Genomic DNA, 24,264 nt, shown 5'->3' with positions numbered 1-24,264 from the left:
GGAAATTGCACTTTGGAGGGCCCCTCTATTTTTAGATATTTCCAGTTGAGGCCCGAATTGAGGAGCAAATCCAGGCAAGAGAAATGTTCCACCCTTATTAAAGCCTCACTCTTAGCTGAAGGGTTATGACATTTGACATTCCTGGGAACTACCACCATAGAGTGTGATTTTTTTTAGGTCTCGCTGAGCCCCAGCGCTTGCGCTGGCTCGAAGAGACATTTTGTATGTGGGATTTTCAAAGTGCTGCTGGCTGGCCTAACGCTTGCGTTCACGCGATCGTGCACGCGCGGAGCCGGCCGCCAGCAGCACTTTGAAAACTCGTGTGCGTCATCGCGATTACTTTCGCTTTCAGAGCGATCGCGATGACGCACGCGCACACACAACTCCCGCTTCTCCCCCTCCCCCACCACATTTTGCATCTCCGGCCGCTCGCGCGCGGCCAACGCTTGTTTAATGCTTATTCGCGGTCCTCCTCACGGCCCACGCCTTCTAGTTTCGTAGCTTTCCCGTGTTACTTACATCATTACTTCTATACCCTTTTATCCTCTTAATCCCTTCTCGTCCCATCTTCTACTGGTGAGGCAGTATGGGTGCAAACCAAGCCGCGCCCACTCAGTTAGTGGTAAAATAAAATACAGCCATATTTATACAGATTTAAATAGAGCGGACATTACAAACGGCTTAAAGCTGTTTCAGTGATCCCGGTACCACTGCATCTGCTGCTGTACTGATAGCCCCCCCATTTGATCTCTTCCTTTACGTATGTCCTTCCGTTTCTCTTCCCTGTGATGCACTGTTTTCCTAGCCTAGCTGTGTCCGAAAAGCGCTCTCTCGCTGTCCCCGGAGCTCACTGACCTTCTCTCACTGCCCACTCGCTCACCTACCTGCGCAGTTCACTGGAAATGCTCCTCTTCCAAGTAATTCAGATAAGAAATGTGCGGGCTAGCACTCTGTCACTCCGACGTCCAACCAATCAGCAGGAGAGCTAGTTAATCCGCAGTGGCAGCTGTATATGGCTTGGCAGGGCACCGGGGGAAGTGGTTTTACAACCAGCTGTTAGACGAAGGGGGAGGGGGCGATGCCTGACACTTCAGAGGCACATATATAAAATGCTGATTCCGCAAAGCTTTCAACTACATAATTGGCAGCTGATACCACTGGCAATTTTTGAGAGGAAAGAGTGGGTATTTAGCCTGCAGTGCAGCTAGATATATAATAAAAGACGTATGTTACTGAAAAGCAAATTCAAGAGAGTGCATTCAGGGACAGGCTCTGAGACACGAGCGCACGCGCTCTCACACACTCGGTTGCTCTTTTTCAATGGCTCTCTCTCTGGTGTTTTTCCCTCTCAAATTGCGTTAAATGTATTATTAAATTTGAATACTGGTTAATCCCGATTACCCCTCAAATGCACCTTAATTTCCTTTCTGCAGCCTGCAACTGGGCCAATGTGCTTTCAAATGCACCACTTGACAAAAAGGGCAAATGTATTATGTGTAACATAACGTATTGCAGCAAGCAAAGATGCTGTGCTAAGGGGAAGCAAGTAGGGATTGGAGCCAGCAAATCGACAGGGAGAGTCGAGCCAGAGCCGAGCATTGAGAGTGTTTCCCATGAAAATCATTCAACAAACATTAAACACATTGCAATGAGGTCTCTTCAAATTTAACAAGTGAATTTCTTTAACACGTGGGAGCTTTGGCCATATGTCACAATACAGCGCTGCACTGAGAAGTTAATATTATAAGTGATAGCTTTTAAACATGAACTTAGAATCATCCCAGTCCCCATCCCACATTGACGACAATGCTATTAGTGAACTACAAGGCAAGACAGTTGTCATGTGAACCTTGTAGTGGCCCAGATTATTATAAATCAACAATGGGTTTTGTACAGCTGCTATGATGAACTTACAAATTTAAAAGTGCTTTCATTAGCGAATATGAAGAAAATTGCAAATAACAATGCCTTTTATTTTTGTTTTTAAAACATCAATAAAAGGCATTGTCATTTACAATGCCAATAGCTTAAACTCGCGTAAATGCAAGACGTATTGCATTGCAAATGCTTGTCATTAGCTTGTTGGGCTTTTCTCTGTTATTTTAAGTTCTTCAACTTAGCGCAATACAATCACTGATTAGTTAGTATGCTGGGGATCGAAATAGTAACTTATCTCGGATGTAAGGCACGATCTGTGTCCAGCCTATAATAACATACATGCATTATATCATGACATTGGAGAACGAAAACATCTAACGGGAACATTGCACAAACTCAAAGCATATATTGTTGTCCCTGTCCTTCCTCCATTATCGATCATGTCGCACAAGAAATTCATGGAACAAGCATTTGCAGTGCAATAGGTCTCACAATTATAAGAGTTTGAGCTATTGGCATTTTAAAATTACAATTCCTTTTATTTATGTTTTGGTCTTAAAACACACAAAAGGCATTGTCATTTACAATGTTAGTAGCAGAAACTCGCCTAAAAACAGTGTGTGGAGTGCAGCAGTGTGCGGCGTGCAGCATTGTCCGGCGTGCAGCAGATGTGGGCGGCATGCAGCAGTGTGCGGCGTGCATCAGTGTGCGTTTAATTTAAGTGTGAATTTAAGCTAATGATTTTTGGTTTTTTAAAGCGCAATATTTGGGCCAAACGCAATGCAGCTGTTTATATGATCACGAGTTGCGTTACAGAGCGATAAAAGAAATATTTTGTTATTCGGCAGATAGTGATTAAGTAATGTGCTTATACCCATAAGAAGTATTGCCGAGCCAAGACGCGAACTTTGCTCCCAGGGACAAAGTCTGCAGATGTTCCCCATAAGCTACATTTTCACTGCCTATTGCCAGGGCCGGCTTTAGGGCAGTGCGACTGGTGCTGCTGCACTGGGCGCTGACATGTGGAGGGGGTGAGCTGTGTTTAGCAATAACTTCTGATTGAAGCGATGAGGGGTACTTTTCCCCTCCCCTCCTCTCCACAGAAGCAAAAGATCAGCACAGCGAGGGGTCTTGAGAGAGTGAGTGAGGTGTGTAGAGAGAGATGTTGCGTGTGAACAGTCCCTGTGTGTGTGTGAGCAGTGCCGGTGTGTGTGAGCAGTGCCGATGTGTGTGTGCGAAGTGCCTGTGTTTGTGAACATTGGTTGTATGTGAGCAGTGCCAGTGTGTGTGAACAGTGCCGATGTGTGTGTGTGCAGCAGTGTGTGTTTTCGTTTTTCAAACATAAATAAAAGGCATCGTCATTTACAATGCCAATAGCTTAATCTCGCGTAAATGCGAGACCTATTGCATTGCAAATGCTTGTTTACATTTGTGGATAGGCCCAAGCTACACATAAAATCAACAAATAAATCTAGCAAACGTTGCAGGCTCCATGCCGTACAGGCAATTAAAACTGCATCATTGGCGTATAATAAAACTGGTATGGCTCTGCCTCCTGCTTCAGGGATGTCAGCTTCAAATTCAATTAAGACCTCCTCTAGACAATTAATATTCATAATAAAATGGTGGCTTGGACGCCGAGGGAAGATGGCGGATCTCCGTTAGCTCCGCTTGGACGCGGTGCTATGTAGCTGTGTGGAAGGCTTCCCAGCGAGCTGCGGTTGCTGTCTCCAGAAGAATTTGCCAGCGGAACATGTCGTGATTCGGAATTGCCCTTCGTCGGCTGTTTTTATCATTCCTATCACCCGGAGACGTGGCGGTTTGATTTCCTGAGGTAATACTCGACGGCGGCCATTTTGTATCGAGGCGCCCGTATCTTATTCCTGCAGCACCGCACACGCATTTCCTGGATCCAGTCATGCTTTGATGCTTTACTGCTTCATTTTTCTCCGAGAGGGAGTCTGTTCTAAGTTCAACAGTTGCCACTATCCCCTGGCCATGCTTGTTCTGTACCGTTTTTCTCTCAGGAGAAGGTCTCATAATTTTGTCTTTTCCTCAGAGGAGCCGTGATTAACCCCTATGTTCCGGTATTTTCAGAGCTACAGGCTGGATGCGATACAGCTTTATTTATTTTATTTGTTCTAAGGTGATGCTGTAATGGCTTTATGAGACTCTTCGTCAAATTTTACAACGTATGAGAGAATTCCGCATACTTTTTCCCGCCAAGAAGGTGTCTAGTCAAATTGCCAAGATGTCTAGTGACTCCCATCCTCCAAGTAAACCGTCTTTTTCTGGCGCAAAGCCCAAAAGGCAGAAGAATGACCCGCCTTCACCTATTCTTTCGTCACAAAGTCCAGTTCTAGATAATATACTAGAGGAAGTGCGTGGTCTTCAACCCTTTATGGTCGCCACGAACGAAAAATTGCAACAAATAGAGGACCGATGGATTGTCATGGAAGGTAGGGTGACTGAGTTAGAACAGCGCGTCAGTGACGTTCAGGATGTTGCCACAAAAATACCGTTATTGGAACAAGAGATTCACAAACTAAAGCTCGATACTGAGGACTTGGAGAATCGTAATCGAAGGAATAACCTCCGTCTTTTTGGCTTGCCAGAGAATATTGAGGGTCCTGATATGTTGCTTTTCCTTCGAAAATTCCTTCATGATCTCTTGGGCCTTCAGTCATCTACACCCTTGAATATACAGAGAGCTCACCGCTTAGGTCGCCTTCAACCGAATTCCACCAAACCCCGTGGTATTATCATGCTTTTTCTGGAGTTCACAGAACTTATGACTGTACTTAAAGCAGCTAAACTTAAACGTCACCTATCGTGGTCTGGTCACAATATCTTTATCTCACAAGATGTCTCCAATGCGACCAACGCTCGACGCAAAGAATTCCTTGCACTGCGTCCACAAATGAGACACTTGAACGTCCAGTATGGCATTCTCCATCCCTCCATCTGCAAGATCACCCACGACGGCCAGACAAGGTCCTTTGATGACCCGGGAAAATTGAAACTGTTTCTTAATAACATCTCCTCTCGGAATATGGACACAAATCATTGAGTGCTTCTTCCTATTGCTGCTTAGTGTGGTGTTCTCAACAGCTTTTTTCTGGTTACCTTAGATACTTCGTATATATAGCTTTCCATATGCTCTATTGCTTATTGTATGTTTGTTAATCACGTTTCTTCTTCTTTGTTATTGGCTCTTCCTGTTCAATTCTTTCTTCTTTCCCTCATATCGTCTTTTCTTTGCTCCTTTCTTACAATTACCAGGTTTATTCCTGCTTCCAATCTTATCCATGTGGTTTATACCGCTGTCTTCTCTCCGGTCTCATCACGCTCCAACTTCACTTTTTTATTGATGTCTTTCAGGTCTGGACTCTTTTCCTTGACCTGTTTTCTTTCTCTGCTTTCCTATACTCTCTACGTCTGCTTACCTTCTTTCCTTCCCCTGCTCTTTCTCACACTTTCTTACTTCAGTCTTCCTTTGGTTGGTGCGTCACTCTTTTCCTCTTTCGAGATGTCCCATGTTTCCTCTTTGCTTTTTTCCCTTCATTTCTCCTTGGTTGTGGCGCTTTTAGACCTCTCTTTATTTATTACATTGCCAAAGGCTTGTTGATTTTTCTTAGTAATGTGGTTTTATGTTTTGTTGCTTCCTTTTGTAACCTCTATGCGCATTTTGTCTTCCAGTGTCGTTTTGTCTTTGAAGTATTTCCACACCATGTGTATCACATTCCCCTGACCCTCGCGTATGTGTAATTTTGTTACGTGGAACGTCCGTGGTCTTGGAAATCCTGTTAAAAGACAAAAGGTAATTTCTCATTTATCTAAACTCAACTCTCAAATTTCCTTTCTTCAAGAAACTCATTGTAATGATGTCGAGTCGCTGAAATTAAAAAGGCAGTGGGTAGGCCAAGTTGTTTTTTCCCCTGCTGTTAACAAAAAAGGGGGGGTTGCCATATTGTTCCACAAAACTTTATCTGTGCAAATTATTTCTTCTCAAAATGATGATGCAGGTCGATGGGTAATGGCCAAGATTGTTTTATACAATAAAACGCTAGTCTTGTTAAACATTTATGGCCCTGTGAAACCGGATCCAAAATTCTGGAATGATATCAAAATTCTCCTCTCCACCGCTGACTGTCCTAATATTATTGTAGCAGGCGACTTTAATCAGTGGTTGGATCCTTTTTCGGATCGCTTATCAAAGTACAAATTTCAACCAGATAAGACCCATAAATCCTTTCAATCGGCCATTGCCTCTCGCCCAATGTATGATGTCTGGAGAACCTGTAACCCTGATTTGTTGGAATATACGTTCTTTTCTAATGTACACCAAACCCGATCCAGAATTGATTATATCTTGGTTAGCAAATCCCTTCTTCCATCTATCCAAAAATCTGAAATTGGCTCTATCTTTATCTCAGATCATGCCCCTGTCTATGCTGTTTTTGACCTTTCACTTACCTCCACCAAATTTAATCGCTGGAAGTTTAACACTCACCTGTTATCGGATACAGCTTATCTTACAGAAGCCACCTCCTTTATTAATGAATTTTTTACCTTTAACAACCCATCAGACACTTCCATTCCTAACAACTGGGATGCTTTTAAGGCGGCTCTCCGTGCTTTCACTATTTCCTTTGTGTCCCGGGAAAAGAAGGCCAATGTGAAAAAGTATGAGGACCAATTACAACAGCTGAAAAAATTAGAGCATGACTATTTCTCCTCCAAAAATGCTGACTCACTTAAGAATTTAATTACAGCCAAAACCAACCTTAACAAAATTGCGACTGTTGATGCCTGCAATGTTTTACTTAGAATTAAGTCTAAATTTCACGGAGGGCAAAATAAAGCAGGTAAAATGCTAGCGAATTACTTAAAAATTCGCTCTGAACGTAAGACCATTGGTCCGATCATGGATGAATCCACCAATAATCTGGTGTCCTCTGATGAAGAAATTGCAGCGGTCTTTCATGACTACTATCGATCTCTTTATTCAGATGATACATTCCCCTCCTCTCATAATCTTGATAAGTTTTTTTCTGGACTCCCTGCTCCCCCGTCTCTAAATGCTGAGTTTTCCGCTTTAGAGGCGGATATTACTTTACAAGAGATACTTAATGCCCTACAAGCTTTAAAGAAGTCAAAAGCCCCTGGTCCGGACGGATTACCGGTGGAGTTTTATTGTACTTTCAAATCTTTGTTTGCCCCTAAATTATTGCAGCTGTTTAATTCCTTCATTACTGATGCGAAAGCATCTGGTTCCTTTATGGATGCCCTGATCGTCATTATCCCTAAGCCTGATAAGGACCACTCTTTTTGTAAAAATTTTCGCCCAATCTCCCTAATCAATTACGACTGCAAGATCTTCGCTAAGATTATTGCGTCTCGGCTTGATTCTATCATACCCCTTCTGATCAAGACGGACCAGGTGGGTTTTGTCAAAGGTAGATTGGCTTCCGATAATGCTAGAATGTTCATGAACATCCTGTCCCATGGTAAAAATTATAAAGATCCTCTGGCTGCTTTGTCTCTAGACGCTGAAAAAGCATTAGATCGTATAAATTGGCAGTTTATGTTTCATACACTACAATGGTTTGGTTTTGGCCCTAATTTTATTTCTTTTATCAAATTGTTATACTCATGTCCGAGGGCTAGTATTTTTGTTAATAACCAATTTTCTCAATTTTTTCCCCTATCTAGAGGCACCAGACAAGGTTGTCCTCTCTCCCCATTACTTTTTATCCTGTGTTTGGAACCCTTCCTTGAGCGTATTCGAACCAATCCCAAAATTAAAGGTTTTGCCTCTGCTTCTGTTGAAACTAAAATATCTGCCTACGCGGATGATATATTGGTATACATGTCCAATCCTAGTGAATCCCTTTCCCCTTTTTTAGAGGAAGTCCGCCTTTACTCTTCCATTTCTGGGTACAAACTTAACCTATCCAAAACGGAGGTTCTCCCTTTAAATTCGATATGTTATCAATTTATGTTTGCGGATACTGCCTTTGCATGGTGTCCTTCCAAAATTAAATACCTTGGCATTTGGTTTGCCTCCAATATAACGGATACTATTAAATTCACTTTTAACGCACTAATGACTAAATTGAAATCTCTTCTCCTCGTGTGGTCCCCCTTATTTTTATCATGGTGGGGTAGACTAGATACTATTAAGATGATGGTCACTCCTCATATCCTTTACACGGTTTCTATGCTCCCTGTCAAAATCCCTAACACGTTTTTTTCCCAATTAAACTCTCTATGTATTAAATTTTTATGGAACAATAAACGCTCCCGCATTGCTTTGAACAAACTTATTCGCCCCAAAGAAGAGGGGGGAGTGCGCTTTCCTAATTTTAAAGTATACCACTCTGCTTTCTTGATTAAACAATCTTTCTCATTGGCCTTCGATTTTGGGGATACGCCTATTCCTCGTTGGATTATCTTTGAACGGTCGCTTCTAAAAGAGTTTCAGTTTCAGCATGTTACATTTATGTCTAACTGCACCTTTTTATCTAAAAGCCCTGTATTAAAATACTCCCGTGAATTGCTGTGCAATACATTTCTTAAAGACCTATCCCCTATCCAATGTTTTTTAACCTCCATCCTATGGTATAACAAATTTCTTAAATATAAAGGTAGATCTTTCTATTACAAATACTGGAAGGAAAAGGAGATCTTTTTTGTGCATCAGTTTTTGAATGGGTTTTCTATCATCTCCTTCCAAGAACTACAGACACGATATCAGCTCCCTGACTCCTTTTACAAGGAATACATTATTATCTCTAATGCTATACAAACCCAATTAGCCACTTACTCTCTCCCATCAGTTTCACCCCCTTTAATACCCTCTTCACCATTATATTCTCTATTCCCGGCGCATAAACTTAAAGCTGCCACTGTTTATAAGTTATTGTTATCTAATGCCAATGTTCGCTCTAAATCCAACATTGAAAGTGCATGGGAAATGGACCTATCCATCTCTCTTTCTATTGATAGTTGGGACAAATTATGGTTGAAATTATTTAAAGTTTCGGCTGCAGCCAGGATAACCCAATCTCTGTTTTTTCTATATCATAGAGCCATTATTACTCCTGTTGCTATTTGTAAGTTTTCCCCTACATCCTCTCCCCTTTGCTGGTCCTGCTCTACCGAAACTGGTACATTAGTTCATCAGCTATATGAATGTGCATCTGTTCTATCTTTTTGGAATTCAATTTGGAATGTATGCATGTCAGTTTTCAACTTTAATGCAACCTTAACTTTTGCAAATATCTTTTTAGGTTCTTTAGCTCCTGATATGGAAACTGTTTTACCTAGTTCTAGGTTATTTGATCTTTTTATTGCATTAGCATTTAAAGTGATCCTGTCTGCATGGAAAGACCATTCTAAACTGTCGTCAATTACTTGGTGGAATTTTATTTGTGATGAACATAGGATTGCTTCCGTTTCCTCCTCTTCTGTTTCCCAAAAAATCAAAGCTGATCTTCTTTGGCTCCCTTTTACTACTTATCTCTCCTCGCACCCTCCCATGTGATAATTCATTTTCTTTTCATTTTCTTCTCTCTCTGGCTTTCTCTTTTCTCTTTCCCTCTCTTCTCTTTGGTCTTTCCCCTTTTCTTCCCCCCTTTTCCTCCTATCCCATTTATCAGTGCCTTTCCTTTAAATTGCCCTATTATTGATCCTTTTTTGTCTGCCCAGTTATTGTAAACCAACTTCGTTTATATATTATCTCTTTATGGCGCTATATTGGAATATTTGTTTATTGTATCATTTGTTTTTCTTTTTCTTTTTCTCTGAAAATTCAATAAAAACTTCTTAAACAAAAAAAAAATATTCATAATAAATAAGAGGGGGGCAGGAATACAGCCCTGACGAACACCTTTATTTATTTTAAAGGGCTGAGTACATTCCCCATGTTGGCCAAATCTAAATACCTCTGTGAGAGCTCTATGCAATTCTCTCATACAATTAATGAGAGTGGGGTCTACCCCCAGTACCCTAGCCCAGCCCACAGCCTGTCTCTATTGGCACCTTCAAAGGCTGAGCTGAGAACCATGAAGGCTAGATGGACCGAGCCCCTCCTTAGCCCATGTGTACTTATGGGTCAGAAGGTACAGATTTAGGTTTTGTTCGACTATGCCACGCCCTGATCTAAAACCATATTGCAAGTCATAGAGGATATATTTCTCATTGGCCCAGTTAGAAAGCCTCTGCAATAAAACGTTCCCTAATATCTCCACCTCAATATGAATTAATGATATTGGTCTATAACATGCAGGGTCCTGCCTGTCCACTTTTTTCAAAATAGGGATTATTACAGAATGTTTCTATTCATCTGGGTGCAGACATCTGATGGCCCCATTTATGTGTAGCGTTAAAACATAGATCCTCCAATTATTTCAGGCAGGGGATCTGGCACACCATGAGCGCCAAGAGCCTTGCCCTGAGGGAGCGCCAGTTTGGTCTCTTTGACTTTTGACCACTGAATAATAAGTGTATCAGAATTGGGAGTGGGGTTTGGGCCAGTTGCTAAAGCACCACACTCATAAAGAGTGAAGAAGTGGTTTATCCAAGCCTGTGTCTGCCCAGAAACTGCCTGGTCTGAGAGCTGACATTCCTTAGGGAAGGAATGGTTTATGAGCCCCCAAAAGTTGGTGTTATCCTTGCAGGCACTAGCCTCTACTAGGTCTGACTATACCTCCTCCTTAAGTTGCAGTTTGCTTGATACAACGGCTGATTTATAGTCTGATCTGCACCTTTTAATTTTATTCCTATCTCTGCGAGTACATTTAAGAGAGGACAATAGCTCTCTCTTTGTCCTTGTACAATTTTTATCAAACCACCTATAAGGCTCACGTGGGCCTAGGTGTCCTGAGCGAGTGAGGGCCTGCTTGACATACTAACAAATTAAGTTATAAGTGCTTAATATATACAAATCTGGGGTTGTGTCATCAAGACAGAGCCTAAACTGTTTCTGACAGAACCTTAACATATTTGCATGAAATTCCTCTGGGATGCATTCAGCAACAACTGAACCAACATATCACGGATTTCAAACTACTGAATGACTGCCAATCGGGTTTCAGACCCGGCCATTGCACAGAAACAGCCACCCTGCATATAGTAGACAATGCCCTCCTTGCTCTTGGCCATAATGAAACCTGCCTACTAGTCCTGCTCGACCTCTAATCAGCCTTCGACACGGTCAATTATGACAAAATTCTAAGAAGACTAGAAAACAGGATGGGTTTATCTGGCAGAGTCCTTAAATGGTTCAAATCATTTCTGGAAAACAGAATGCAATCGTTCATGGTGAACAAAAATCTCTGTCCCTTTTCAGTCAACTTACTTGGAGTACCACAAGGCTCAACCCTATCCCCCACGCTATTCAACCTATATTTCGAACCACTAACTGAGCTACTACAGCAAGCAAATATCTCCTACCACATGTACGCAGACGACACTCAACTTTACATCAAGATCTCTTCCATTGAAGAGATAAAGATTACGAATCAAGCTCTCAAAAAGACCGTCCACTGACTAACTACCAACTTTCTCAAGCTAAACTCGCAAAAAAATGAATTTCTTTTAATCTCCTCCCTAAAAACTCTCTGGATATAAAGGATTGGGCCTAGATGATCACTGCTCTGAATTGCACGCTGACTCTGGTGGACACCACCAAATCGCTTGGAATTACACTGGATAAGAACCTTAATATGCAAACGCACATCAATCTGCTGGCTAAAAATGCCCGCTTTCACCTTAGCTATCTCAGAAAAATGAAACTATTCATCGAGAACCCTGACCTTAAAACTGCAGTTCAGGCTTTGGTCATTTCAAGGTTGGAGTACGGATGTACCACCCTCTCGGGGCTTCCCAAAATCTCAACAGCCCCTATAAAAGCCTGTCTCAGTGCAGCAGCAATACTCCTTACAGGATCTAGGAAATTTGACCACATATCGCCACACCTGAAGTCGCTCAACTGGCTAACCTATGAAGCTAGAATCCACCTAAGATGGCTTGCATCACTCAAAGCTCTACACCACAATACTCCCCAGTACCTATCCCAAAAACGTACCATATCGTGAGGAAACAGACACTCTAGGAGTGCCGACAATCTGCTCCTGGAACCCTCTTGTTTCAGCATGAAATACACTTCTGACAGAGCATTCACTGGAGCGGCACCAAGAATATGGAACACGCTACCTCCACGCATCAGAAAAATCTCTTCTACACCACTATTCAAAAGGGAAGCAAAATAATTCCAGATGAACACAATTCCTCCTTTAATTCCACAAGTCACTGAACCAGTCTACTACTTCAAACTTGTTTCCTCACTCCCTTTAATGACTCCTTCACCTCAATGACTTACGCGTACTCGAACTTGTTCCTACTGCTCCATTTTCGTTGCTGCTACCTACCACACCTTGTTAGAAATATTATTGATACTTTGTCTGCTCTGTTGTTTTGCTAAATGTTCTATACTTACTCTGCTTCCTTGTAAAGCTCTCTGATACCCTACCCTGGGTCTTGTTCGCGCTATAGAAAACTCTAAAGGATAAAATAAATAAATAAAATAAAAATACTTGGTCATATGACTAGATTTCTGCTTTTTTTTAGTGGGTGTACATTCACTGGTACTAAAACATAAGGTGTACATGCTGGAGGGAGATGCAAAATGCCCTCATTAAATGCAGGGGACTCAGACATTCTGCCTTTGATCACAGCAGGATAGTGAGTAACACCCCGGACCTGATAGATATCTTGTTCCCTAGAGGGTAGGATACCCCTTCCTTCCCTCAGAGAGTGCAAAGAAAACAAAGCCCGCTAACCAGCCACATGATGATCATTAGACCCAGCAATATCATTGCCAGGACATGTACACTCCACCCTAAACCCCTCTTCCTGGGCTGAATTAACAGATTGATTGGGGATAGCCAAGGTTTCAACACTAGGAGGTGGAATAGGGCTCATGGAGGGGTTTGGCGGGGACTGTCCATTGGTTATGGAGTGTGATTCCAAATGCACTCTCATGAGCCCAACATCTTCCAGTCTTGAGACCTTCTGTATGAGAGTGTCTAGGACCTCATTCCCTTCCATCTTCTTCAGGGCATCTGGTTAGTTACATAATATTGGTACTGATGACAGATTCCCCTTTCTCTCACCTCTCCATGTGGTATTGGTCCCACTACAATCTGGAGTAGATATCACTCTATGTTTTTTGGGCTTCGTTTCCCTCCCCCTCCTTTTTTCCTCGCATGCATAAGATTGTCGGAGCAATGGTCACCAATATGGGCAGTGTTGGAAGGGGCATCTTCCTTGGCCTCGGGGACAAGAGGGGCTTGGCCATCAGATATGGTCTGTGTCTGGATCTGTGGGGAATTAGCATCGAACCCATTTGAGGAAATAGGGGGGACCGAGGGCTGTTGATTGAATGGTTGGCCCAATTTTACCTCTATATTGGTTATCTCTTCTAGGAGGACTCCCATTGCATTATTTTGTTCAAAAAGGACAAAATGGAGCTGTTTGACCTGAGGTGCTTTTCCTTCACATTAACAAATTCAACTTTTGTTTCCCCCATGATTCATAAATGTAGCCATACCAGCAAGGAACAAACCGCTCAATATAAAGAATATAAAGAATAATTAACAATGATCAGAAGTCCCTGCTTGGTGGCATGCAAGACACCTCCCAGGATTTGTGGAATGGTGCACCCTCGGTTAAAGGGTTCCACCTAGGTGAAGAGGGGTAGAAGAATGACAAAAAGGAGGCCCCCAACTATCAGAGCAAGAAACGGTTTTAACATTGGAGATGGAGCTTGTGTGCTTGAGCACTGGACAACAAAGTCCCACAAACAAGGTCTACAGAGCAGTGCAGCACCAACAGTAGGGTTGATATTAGCAAACACATCGCCCACTTAGCTCTTCGCCCTGTTCTTGCTGACCGGTGCCTCCACCACACACACACACACACCCCTCCACAATACACACACACGAACACTAGGGTTGCAGGAGTGGGAATGATGACGGTGGTTTGACTGTTGGATCACTCCTTCACTACTTCAGCTCCATTAATTACTGGCCAGCTTGCTTGTCTGCCTGTTTAGTTGCTTGTTATGGCAGTGGAGTGATGGTGGGGTGATGGTGAGACCTAGGCTATAGTCTCAGACTGCCCCAGTCTGGTCTGGTCTCCCAATGGGCAAAATCAGTAGCTGCACAACAGGGCGTAGCAGCAGCTCTCTCCTCTCACAGCCACAGAGATTCTCTGGAAAATTTCAGTGAGGCCATTGCACTTTTCAAAATACTGTGCCAACCCTTCTGACTAACTTGCAAAATCCAAGTCCACAGCCAACATTCTTGTGAGAGGCCTTACTAGCAAGCTACTTTTGCAGTGCTTACTTATTGAATTGCCCACTATAATTTGCATTCCAGTGATACTGTTCCGGATCACCCGTTCACTATATCAACTGAACCATATTAGCTATTCCTAATGTTCTTTACCTTAGCTGCTTTTCCAATTGAGGTGTGGTTATTAATGGTTATGACATAATCAGAGAACAGCTTGTGATTACATGTGGAGGAATAAAGATGTACAATCCAGAGCTCTGTGTGTGGTGTATTCATTTTCATGCTCCTGGGCTGGGGATGACCCTGCAATGGTCAACTACCAAGTCTCATTCATTCCTTTCCATACAAACTTAAAATCAAGTTAGTGAGAACTCGGCCTTCAAGTTAACCTCCACAAGTCTCACTGTAGTCTTGCCTCCCTCTCTTAAGATGGGAAGGAAAGGCCTAAGATTTGGGTCATCATATGGTGTGCTTGCACTCCAAATCACTCAGTGTACAATTGTTTCACCATCACTGCCAAAGCTGCTTCTGGCCCTTAAACTCTTTCTCTTATTTGACTGAGATGAGGCAGAGGGCTTTAGTAAATAATGAAAGATGTGTTTTATGTCATAGTTTTGGGCTGACTGATGTCTTAAGCAGTTAAAAAGCTGCAACAGCACTATTTTACCACCGTAGACAGTGGTAAATAGTTGTTTGTCATGGGAACTTTGAAGGCATGACAATGCATACATTTCAAGATTGACAGACAGAGCCTTGGCGAAGGGTTTGTCTGCCACAGACTCCTGATTCCCAATTCATCTGTGAGCCACTGTGAGGTATTCTCATGAATAACTGGTACACATATCATTGATTGTGAGATGTTTGCCACAATCTTATGGTGTCTCCTCTGTATATTTTCCATCCTGATGACAGCCCTTCTCTAAATAGCTGTATATTTAGGGTCAAAATGTCAACAGGCAACTATCACACTGGACTGTTTTTACATTGATCTAGGATCTCAATAATCCAATTTGGAGTGTTTGATTTTCCATCCAAAGGTCCTTATCAGTCACATGTTACCTACATAATGTATAGCACGTGCACACAAGTTATTCACTCTCACAGTGCCATCACATTCTTAGGATCATCTTACTTTAAGATTGATTCATAAAATTGAGTTCTTGTTTGCAACAAGACTGTTTCACTATGAAATAACAATAAATTGATGCATTGCATTCTAAACCTTATTAGTGAAGGTTTTTTGTAAACTATTGCAGTGGAGGTCAAGGGCTACCCTTCCACTACAGGGACCACTTATGTAAATTATCAAGCATTTCCATCCTGCTTTCAAAGTGGATCATGGCTCACGTTGACCCATTCTGAAAGTCTGCAAATGCCTAAGCTACCTAGCAGCTAAATGAAAATGAGATTCCACAGAATATTGCCTGGTGTTCATCGCCTTATTCAAGCATTCCATCTTTCCCATTCCAAGTACGATGCCAGATACTGCCTTGTTACCCTTACAAAGCACAGTAATGATCCCCAAAGTTACCATTATGTCTCTCTGCCCTCTTAGCAGTTCAGTCATTGCTGAAACATCGGCTTCAAATTCATCAGCTGTTTATGGGGAATAAAAAGTCTTGCTTTTTCTTCCTAGATTATTCCCCTGCCCTTCCACTATCCAGCTTCTGAGCCAGCTTTTATTCAGCCAGGCTCCCAACAGGCCCAGCCCGCTCTACATATCCTGCGGAATGTGACTGCACGCCGACTTTGGCTTCCGCTGACCACGACTTCCAGGAACGAATCACAAGAGGCAGCTCTACTTAAGCCCCCTCACTTCAGCAGCTCTGGAAGGCTGCCTCTACTCTTGCACAATGCTGACAGCTGTCTGACACCCAAAGATCTGAGCATGAATGACCTTGCCTCAGGAAGCTTCCATTGCCTACAGTCTCCATGTCAAGAGCTCGCATAGAAAGACGCAAGACTCTATCCCTCTCCATGATTATCTATTTCCTAGTTGCCAGTGGTAACTATTTCTCTGCTCTACTATCAATACACAAAACCAGAGAGGCACAATATGTAAAATGACTAGGCACAGCGTTTCCTAGTATTCTAAAAATTATGTTATTGATTCTAGGTCAATTTATCATTTAAGTTTTAAATTGACAAAGGTAGTCTAGATAATTACCGACACTATTCCATTTCCAATATTTATCTTTGAAAAGCTTGGCGATCAAAGTCATGTAGGAATATTACCTGATAAGTGGAAAAATACATTAACAGGGCCATTACTGAAAACTCTAGACACGTTCTCTCTTCAAAAGCAAACATTATGTTCAATGTTATAAATGGAAATGCTAATCCAAGAGTGTCAAATCCTCATTATACTGACTGGTGCATATTGCTGTTTGACAAGATATCATAGCAACCATACTACAGGCTCAATAAATCTCAATACTCTGGAACCTGGTATAAACATGTTGGGCTTGATTGACAAAAGGTTTTGCACGTCTAAGAAATACTTATACAGCAATTAGCAATAGTAAATTCAGCATTCTGGATTTGGTTAATTTTACGATTGTAAACTGCTCTTAGAATTGTGTAAAAAATATCAATATGCCAGTTTCTACATCATTAAAAATATAGGTGACAGGTGTGAAAGAGCCTTTATAATGAGAGACATCATCTGATAATTGTTCAGTGTAAGGGTATACTGCAGCATGCTCAACCTTTACACCTTAAGTGCAAAGATCACTTCTGGGAAATCAAGAGGGACCTTTGCCAAGGAGAAGAGCTGGAGGAACTGAGGAGGATTAATGCCCCTGTGCTGTTTGCTGTCTGGGGTTGACCAGCAGTGGCTACTTTCTGCCAAGGAAAGGGGAAATGACTTTGCTGTGTGCTGTGTCCCCTGCTTGAGGAAGATCTCCAATGACACAAAGAAGAGCTTGCCTTACGTTCTGAAGTCTCAGGAACACAAAGACTTCACCCCCAGCTCCCCTGAACTTCCTTGCTAGGAGTTCTGACCTGCCAAGTGGTGCCTGCTGCTGATTTGGGCCCCTGGAGGTTGTTTCTGCTGTTGGGATCTGGAAAAGCAATGCAACTAAGAGAAGTGCGATGCAACCGCACCTGCTTCTGACACATCGCTGATTAAACCGATGCAGCACCTGCCAGTGGTTTGAGACTGCAAGAACCCAGGCATCATCCCGGATCGTCACACATCGCATTGAGGTGCCAGGTCTGTCACATCGTTGGGGGACGCAGTAAGAAACCAGCGCATCACCTCCCCAAGCAGTAAGAAACTGACGCATCACCTCCTCGCCGGTAAGGAGCGACACATGACCTCCCCTGGGCAGCAGTAAGGAACTGACGCATCACGTCCACCGATGCATCACCTTCACTGCGTGTAAGGAACCGACGCATCTCCTTCCCTGCGACCCTTTTTGGTTTTGTGCGCTGTGCATCCAAGGTGTCCAGGGGGAAGGGGCGACTGCTAACAGTCCCCCTATCGGTTTGTCTTCAGGGGGCACTGCTCCAGGTGGGAGGGTGCATGCCCCAGTAGGGGGGGGCAGGGAGAGGGCAGCCTTGCCCTTGACCCCTGCCCAGTCTAAGGGTACAGACCCTAGGCTAAGCTGATAAGCCTGTCTGCTTGTGTTAAGCTACCAAGGGGGTGAGCAGGGGTTATTTTAGAAGTGTATCCCCCTTACCCTGACTAAGAAGAAGGGTCCCTACTTGGACTAAGGTGAAAACCCTTGCCAACTAGAGACCTCCATTTCTAACACCACAAGATTTGTGGCAGAAGTTGCCAAGGTAGAAGATGTTTCACTAAATGTGAAGATTGTGCTGGTAGAATCTTCTTATACTTTTCTCAGGATTCTACACTGAGGGGTGTACACTTCAACCCAAGGGAAGGCCTTGAACCAATATCCTGCTATTAGGGTGCTAAGAGACCCACCCACCAATTCAGCCCTCTGCTTCATCTCTGGATCATCTTTGAAATTAGAAACACCTTAGGACAAACACACATTAAGAGACCAGAGGTGAGATTATAGAACACCTAAATATTCAGAGCTAAATAAACATTTTAGGACATCACTCACACTGATATGTCACTTGATTACTACCCACTCATCTACTAATCACTCCTGAGAGTTTGTGTCATCCTATCCATTTGTAATTCACATGCAGGCAAATTAAAGTTGTGTGATGGTTGAAGTGTTCTGATCTTATGTGTGCCAGGCCACCTGCAGTTCTGGGCGGACTCAACGTAGGAAGTATGTAACTGGTTGGGAGGAGTTAAGGAGTGGTTATTAATGGTTATGATATAATCAGAGAACAGTTTGTGAATATATGTGGAGGAATAAAGACGTACAATCTAGAGCTCTGTGTGTGGTGTATTAATTTCATGCTCCTGGGCTCGGGATGACCTTGCAATGGTCAACTACCAGGTCTCATTCATTCCTTTCCATACAAACTTAAAAGCAAGTTGGTGAGAATTCGGCCTTCAAGTCAACCTCCACAAGTCTCACTGTAGTCTTGCCTCCCTCTCTTAAGATGGTAAGGAAAGGCCTAAGATTTGGGTCATCATATGGTGTGCTTTCACTCCAAATCACTCAGTGTACCATCACTGCCAAAGCTGCTTCTGGCCCTTAAATTCTTTCTCTCATTTGACTGAGTTGAGGCAGAGGGCTTCAGTAAATAATGAAAGACGTATTTTATGTCATAGTTTTGGGCTGACTGATGTCTTAAGCAGTTAAAAAGCTGCAACAGCGCTATTTTGCCTCCTTAGATAGTGGTAAATAGTTGCTTCCCACGGGAACTTTGAAGGCATGATCTGCTTTTGGCTGGAAAAGCAGTTGCATTTGTTGGCATCTTTAAAGCAAATATCTAAACATAACACAATAACATACATAAAGCAATATGACACAATTTAAATGTAACAGGGCACCACACAACAAAGCATTAAAGCAAGACACAACAGACACAGTGCAATGCATCCTTTTGCAATAATGCAGAACAAAACTACAATACAAAAACACACCACCACATCAAAACGTACAACAAATATACACAAATATTCTTGAAACATATTTCAATATACACAAATCTATTTTTATAAAACAGCAGTAAAAGTGTTTGTGCCATGCACTCCCTTACTTACCGCTAAAGATATGAAATAGCAGGAGTAAAAATATGTTGTGATCTAGCCCAGAGCCTCTGCCAGATCTACCAGAAATGTCAGCCAATTTGGTGCTTGGTAGCTCCATCTCCAGGGGCTTGTGATTTTAATGTTTGAAGTGCATACATTGGCAACATTAAGCAGTGCTTACCATTTTGAGAACATACACAGAAAACAGTAAGACAAATTCCATATAATATTGAATTAGTGTGTCATGGATAACCCACCAAGCAGTCAATCAAAACATTCTTCTTACCCAATTTTATGAGACGCGGCATGGATGTGTTGATATTTTTCTCAGTACAGGCAGTTACGGTGAAGTTGTAAATATCTCCTGGTGGTACACTTAACACTGCAGTCATCACATTCCGGGTCACCTGTAGCATGAACACAAAGTGTTAGTCACACACAATGTCAACTCATTACTTGCACATGAGAGTAGCAGGAAGTGTACCCACTTTGATGTTTTAATGGTGGGGCGTAGCTTAGTGTGTTACATTCGGGGCGTGTGAAACAGAGATTGCCCAACCATCATCGCCATTGACAAGGCAAAAGGGATAAAAATAGCATTAAATGTAAAAGGCTTCTATGCACCGCATAAGAGTCATCCAGTCCTTTTTTTTATTCTTGTTTCGTTTCATGAAAGGGGGGGTCGGTGTATCCAAGCTCTGCCAAGTTTTATAGACGTGTCCGTGCTATCATGGCGGCCTATCTGAGTGGAAACCTAACCACAGACACTGCTAGCCTGACTGGAAGACCCTGGACCCAACTACACACTCCAGAATAATGTATTTAAGGAGGGTGGAACACCCCTTACCCCGGAGCTACGCCCCTGTTTTTGGATGATTGTTTATGTTGTTTCATTCAGCAGCACAATTAAAATTTGTGAATACGCACTATATAAATCCTTATGACATAAATAATGTCTTGATATTCCATTTAAGGATGGATATCCTCATCAGTCTGGCAGTAAGAAATCGTTAACTTTGTTTTCTCTCCACTTAAATGTGGCATGGAGTAGGTTGAATTATGTTCAAGGAATGTTCAGAAAAAAGTATAAGCCCCATGTCCCTGTTTTGCATTCCCAGTTTTCATTATTAACTAGACCTTGTCTTCCTTTGGATAAAGCGTTGCTTTTAGACATGTAATGAGAGTAAATGGAAACGGGCTTGTTTTTATCTGGGGGACTTTTACCCCAGCTACTCCAAATGCACCACTTTGAAAAAATGCTCTTGAAAAGTTCCTCATCAGTTTAGGTCCAATGAGTGCAGCGAAGTGATGTTGTTGTCAAAAAACGTTCTAACCCATTCAGGAAAACACATTTAGGGGGAGATGTAGTAAGATTTTGCGCCATTTGGGTCGCAAATCGTCACAAAATCTTTTTTCCCAATTTACTTCCCAGAGCGTAACTTGTTTAGCGCTGGAAAAAATGGAAAAGTAAAGCGAATCACTGCATAGCGCTGCTTCGCATTACTTTGCGCCATGGGGGTGCACCAAGGTTTCTCACGCTAAACTCAATTTATGAAATAAAGTAGATTGGGTTTAGCATGAGGAAACTGCAACCTTTTCAAGTCGGCGCAAGGAAGGAGAAATGCTTTCATTTCTCCTTTCTTTTCCGACTTACATGTGTGCTGCGCTTTACAGCACACATACAAAGTGGGAAAATAGTTAAAGTGAGTCTGTGGATAGTAATTTGTACTGGAACGGTTCCTTCCAGTACCCAAACTATGCTAAACTCACAGAGACACCCTTGCACCATGGCACAAAGGTGTCTCTGTGGCACACGGCAGCTGATTTCAGCGCAGGCTTTATTGAGAGGAGAGGAGAGTACCCTATTTTAGTAAATAGGGTGCTCTCCTCCTCACTGCTTTTCACATAGCGCAGTGCAGCACTTGCGGCTGCTGCAGTGCGCTACATGAAAAAACTGAAATCTGCCCCTTAGGCTTCACGGGGTACAGCTCGATTGGTATGCTAAAGGGTGTCATTCTGCCAAAACGGATGGGATGATATGTTATGAGAAGATTAATATAAGGAGAAGGGTGCTCTCAAGAAGAATGCTGTTTGACAACTTGTCAAATGGAGGATGAAAGATATTCCAGCAATTCAATTGGCTGTAGCAATTTACTGTCATAATATAATGAAGTGAATATTGATGACGTACAGGTTAGGCCATTTCAGGGTATGCAACGCATGAAAAATTATGGCAGTAACAAAGAAGTGAAGACTTGCCCTAAACCCAGAGAAGCAAAGGGCAGTTCATTCAACCTCAACACCACACACCTTAATACCACACACAGGTAATCTTCCAGGTGTGAAGGAATATAGCATTTGATAAACCAACATGCCATGAATGCATTTGATAAGCCAACATGCATTTGAATGTATTTGATAAGGCAACGCGCCTATCAAATATAATAGCAGCACAGTGGGATGAATCACCAGGTCATGCCAGTGCAGACGTACAGTTCCATAATAAAATTGTGTAAAGGGAAAGGCTTAGCCAGACTCTAATGGGCATATTTATGAAAAAGTAACGCAGGGCAGAAAGTCACCTTGCTGTGCTGTGTTACAGGGAAAGGGCAGGAATGCGCTGTATTGATCCCAAAACATTGCTTTTTTGTCCTTTTCACAGTGCTGACGTACAGTGGGCTGCCTAACGCCAACACAGGCAACCTTGCACCGTGGTGCAAGGGTACCTCCATTGTAGGCATGATTGTTTTTGTGCAGGAAGGTGAACATTCCTGCACAAAAACAATCCCCAGAGGCATATTCCTAAATGCGTGCTGCGGAATGCAGCAAGCATAGAAAGAGGAAGCAATGATTACCTGTATTGTTGTTTGTTTATTCCTTTGTGCATTTTTTCCCTACATGTATGTTGTATTGCTATCTGCACCACACTCTGATACCCTCATTGGGTTATGTTTGTGCTAAATAAAACTCTTAAAATAAATATTTCTCCTTGTTACGCCTCCCCTTGGAAGGCGCAACCTTTTGGTACATTCCCAGGTCTACCAGTAATAGTAAATCTTGGAATACATCAAAATCCATGGGAGTTGGTTGGGAACACCCATGCAATGCCCATGGAATGTCTTCCAAGAGCAGAGTAATGCAATGCAGTGCATTGCACTCCATTGCGTTACTGCTGATTTATCTCACCACTCAGGGCCACGTAAAGTGGCCTTGCATGGCTTGATAAATCGCATTTGGGGATTGCATCCCGCATGAACCATGTTAATATGGATATCAATGCGTCATAAAATCACCCGTCTTGACTCCACATCTACCTAGACAAGCAAGTATGTAGTCAGCCAGGCCCTGCAACCTAAGCCCGAGATCCATAATTGGTGGGTCACAGGTGGAAGGGTGTATGGCTGGCAGGCAAACACACAGGTAGGAAATTCTTGATCAATCCCACAGACAGGCGCAGTGACATCACAAAGGTCTGGGAAAAATGCCCCCAATAAAGTACACATAGGCCAAGGGGGTACGCGCACTTCAAAAAACACCATAAAGTCAGATTGCACATGATTAGCCAATCAGGGCCTAGCACACACAGTGATCACATGCTCCTCACGCTGGACATCTAGACACATTCACCACTGACCACACTGTGTCCACACAATGTCGAGACTCGCCTTTGGTAACCATTTGACCATTAATTTATAACTCTAAGGCAGCAACCAACATTCCTTACCATATATGGTGCGCTGGATACGTTCATGGCTTGCTGTAAAAATGTATAAAGCATAGGGTCAACCTAATGTAAATTGAGACAGTCCTCAGACATCGTGCCTGTAACTGTTCTCTCGGCCGCATTGCTTAATTAAACGTAACTGTTCCTGTTTTGCCAAATGCCTCTTATCTTCTGTTTTTTAAGGAATTTGAACCTTAGCAACATTGAGTGGTGCAAACGCGATGCATAAATATGCAGCACCAAGCTCATAACACTGTTTTTTTCAAATTCACACACTACACACAGTGATAAACCCAGTACAACACCTAGTACTTTACACTATTCAATGCTTACTATTATGAACAGTACAGACAATATGGAAAATACGCTGAGAAACAGTTTCTGGAAACCCATGGGACTAAATCGAAGAGAGTAGAATACACTCATCACTAAATGAAGACTTCACAATTTTAAATGTAAATTTTATGCATCAAACTATATCAGTAAATCAGTTATTTCCCCAGGGAAATATGTAATAGCTTTAAACAATATCAAACATAAAGTCAAGAGCGCTGAAAATAATTTAGAAGAATAAAGCCAAATATAATCAGCAAAATGATATATAAATAAGAATGAAGGGAACCATAGACATGAATTTTTAAAGTTTGTAAGGAAAAAAAAGTGGCAAGAAAATGCAAAGAACCAATTAGTGTTAATGCAGGTGGTGTGATAAGTATTGTGGATGGAACCACCTAAAGTCTTTACCTAAGGTTTTAGGTCCTAATTTATAGTTGGGTGAACCTGGGACATCCACCAAACAATCATGGATGTCCTGTCTGCTGTATAGCCTTGCATACACTCTAAATATGGGCAAACTTTAAAGAACTTCCTCAGTCTTACTTCTGGATGTGAAACACTTTCAAAAGGGCAAAACAGAGTGTTGAAGATGGTGAAGGTTCTTTGAAGGTTGATACGATGAGTGTAGGCTAACAAATAATCCTTCAGATTTTGAGCCAGAAGCTCAAAGAATGAGAAAGCTAGACGTTGAAGCTACTGAGGTCCCTGCACTATTTGGATTAATTTAGTTACCTCACCCAGTCCTAAATCCTATGTGTAGTGTCTTGCAAATTAGAAATGATGGACCACGTTCAGCTCCTGAACATAAGTGTTAGAGAAGAATGCAATGAAGACTGGTT

General features: G+C 42.3%; 1 protein-coding gene across 6 annotated transcripts in view; it reads right to left on the bottom strand.

Annotated features, from left to right (window-relative positions):
* PTPRO (protein tyrosine phosphatase receptor type O) overlaps window positions 1-24,264 on the bottom strand; it is a 922,864-nt gene that overhangs the window by 205,922 nt on the left and 692,678 nt on the right. For all 6 annotated transcript variants that reach the window (XM_085652640.1, XM_085652641.1, XM_085652636.1 and 3 more), the window contains exon 12: window positions 19,652-19,772. In XM_085652640.1, coding sequence (XP_085508766.1) covers window positions 19,652-19,772 — 121 coding nt within the window. The remainder of the gene's footprint in view (window positions 1-19,651; window positions 19,773-24,264) is intronic.

This window comes from Triturus cristatus, chromosome 4_1, assembly GCF_964204655.1.
Source record: "Triturus cristatus chromosome 4_1, aTriCri1.1, whole genome shotgun sequence".
Classification (NCBI taxonomy): domain Eukaryota; kingdom Metazoa; phylum Chordata; class Amphibia; order Caudata; family Salamandridae; genus Triturus; species Triturus cristatus.
Note: the sequence above shows the minus strand (reverse complement) of the source record. Positions and strands in the feature narration are given on the sequence as shown.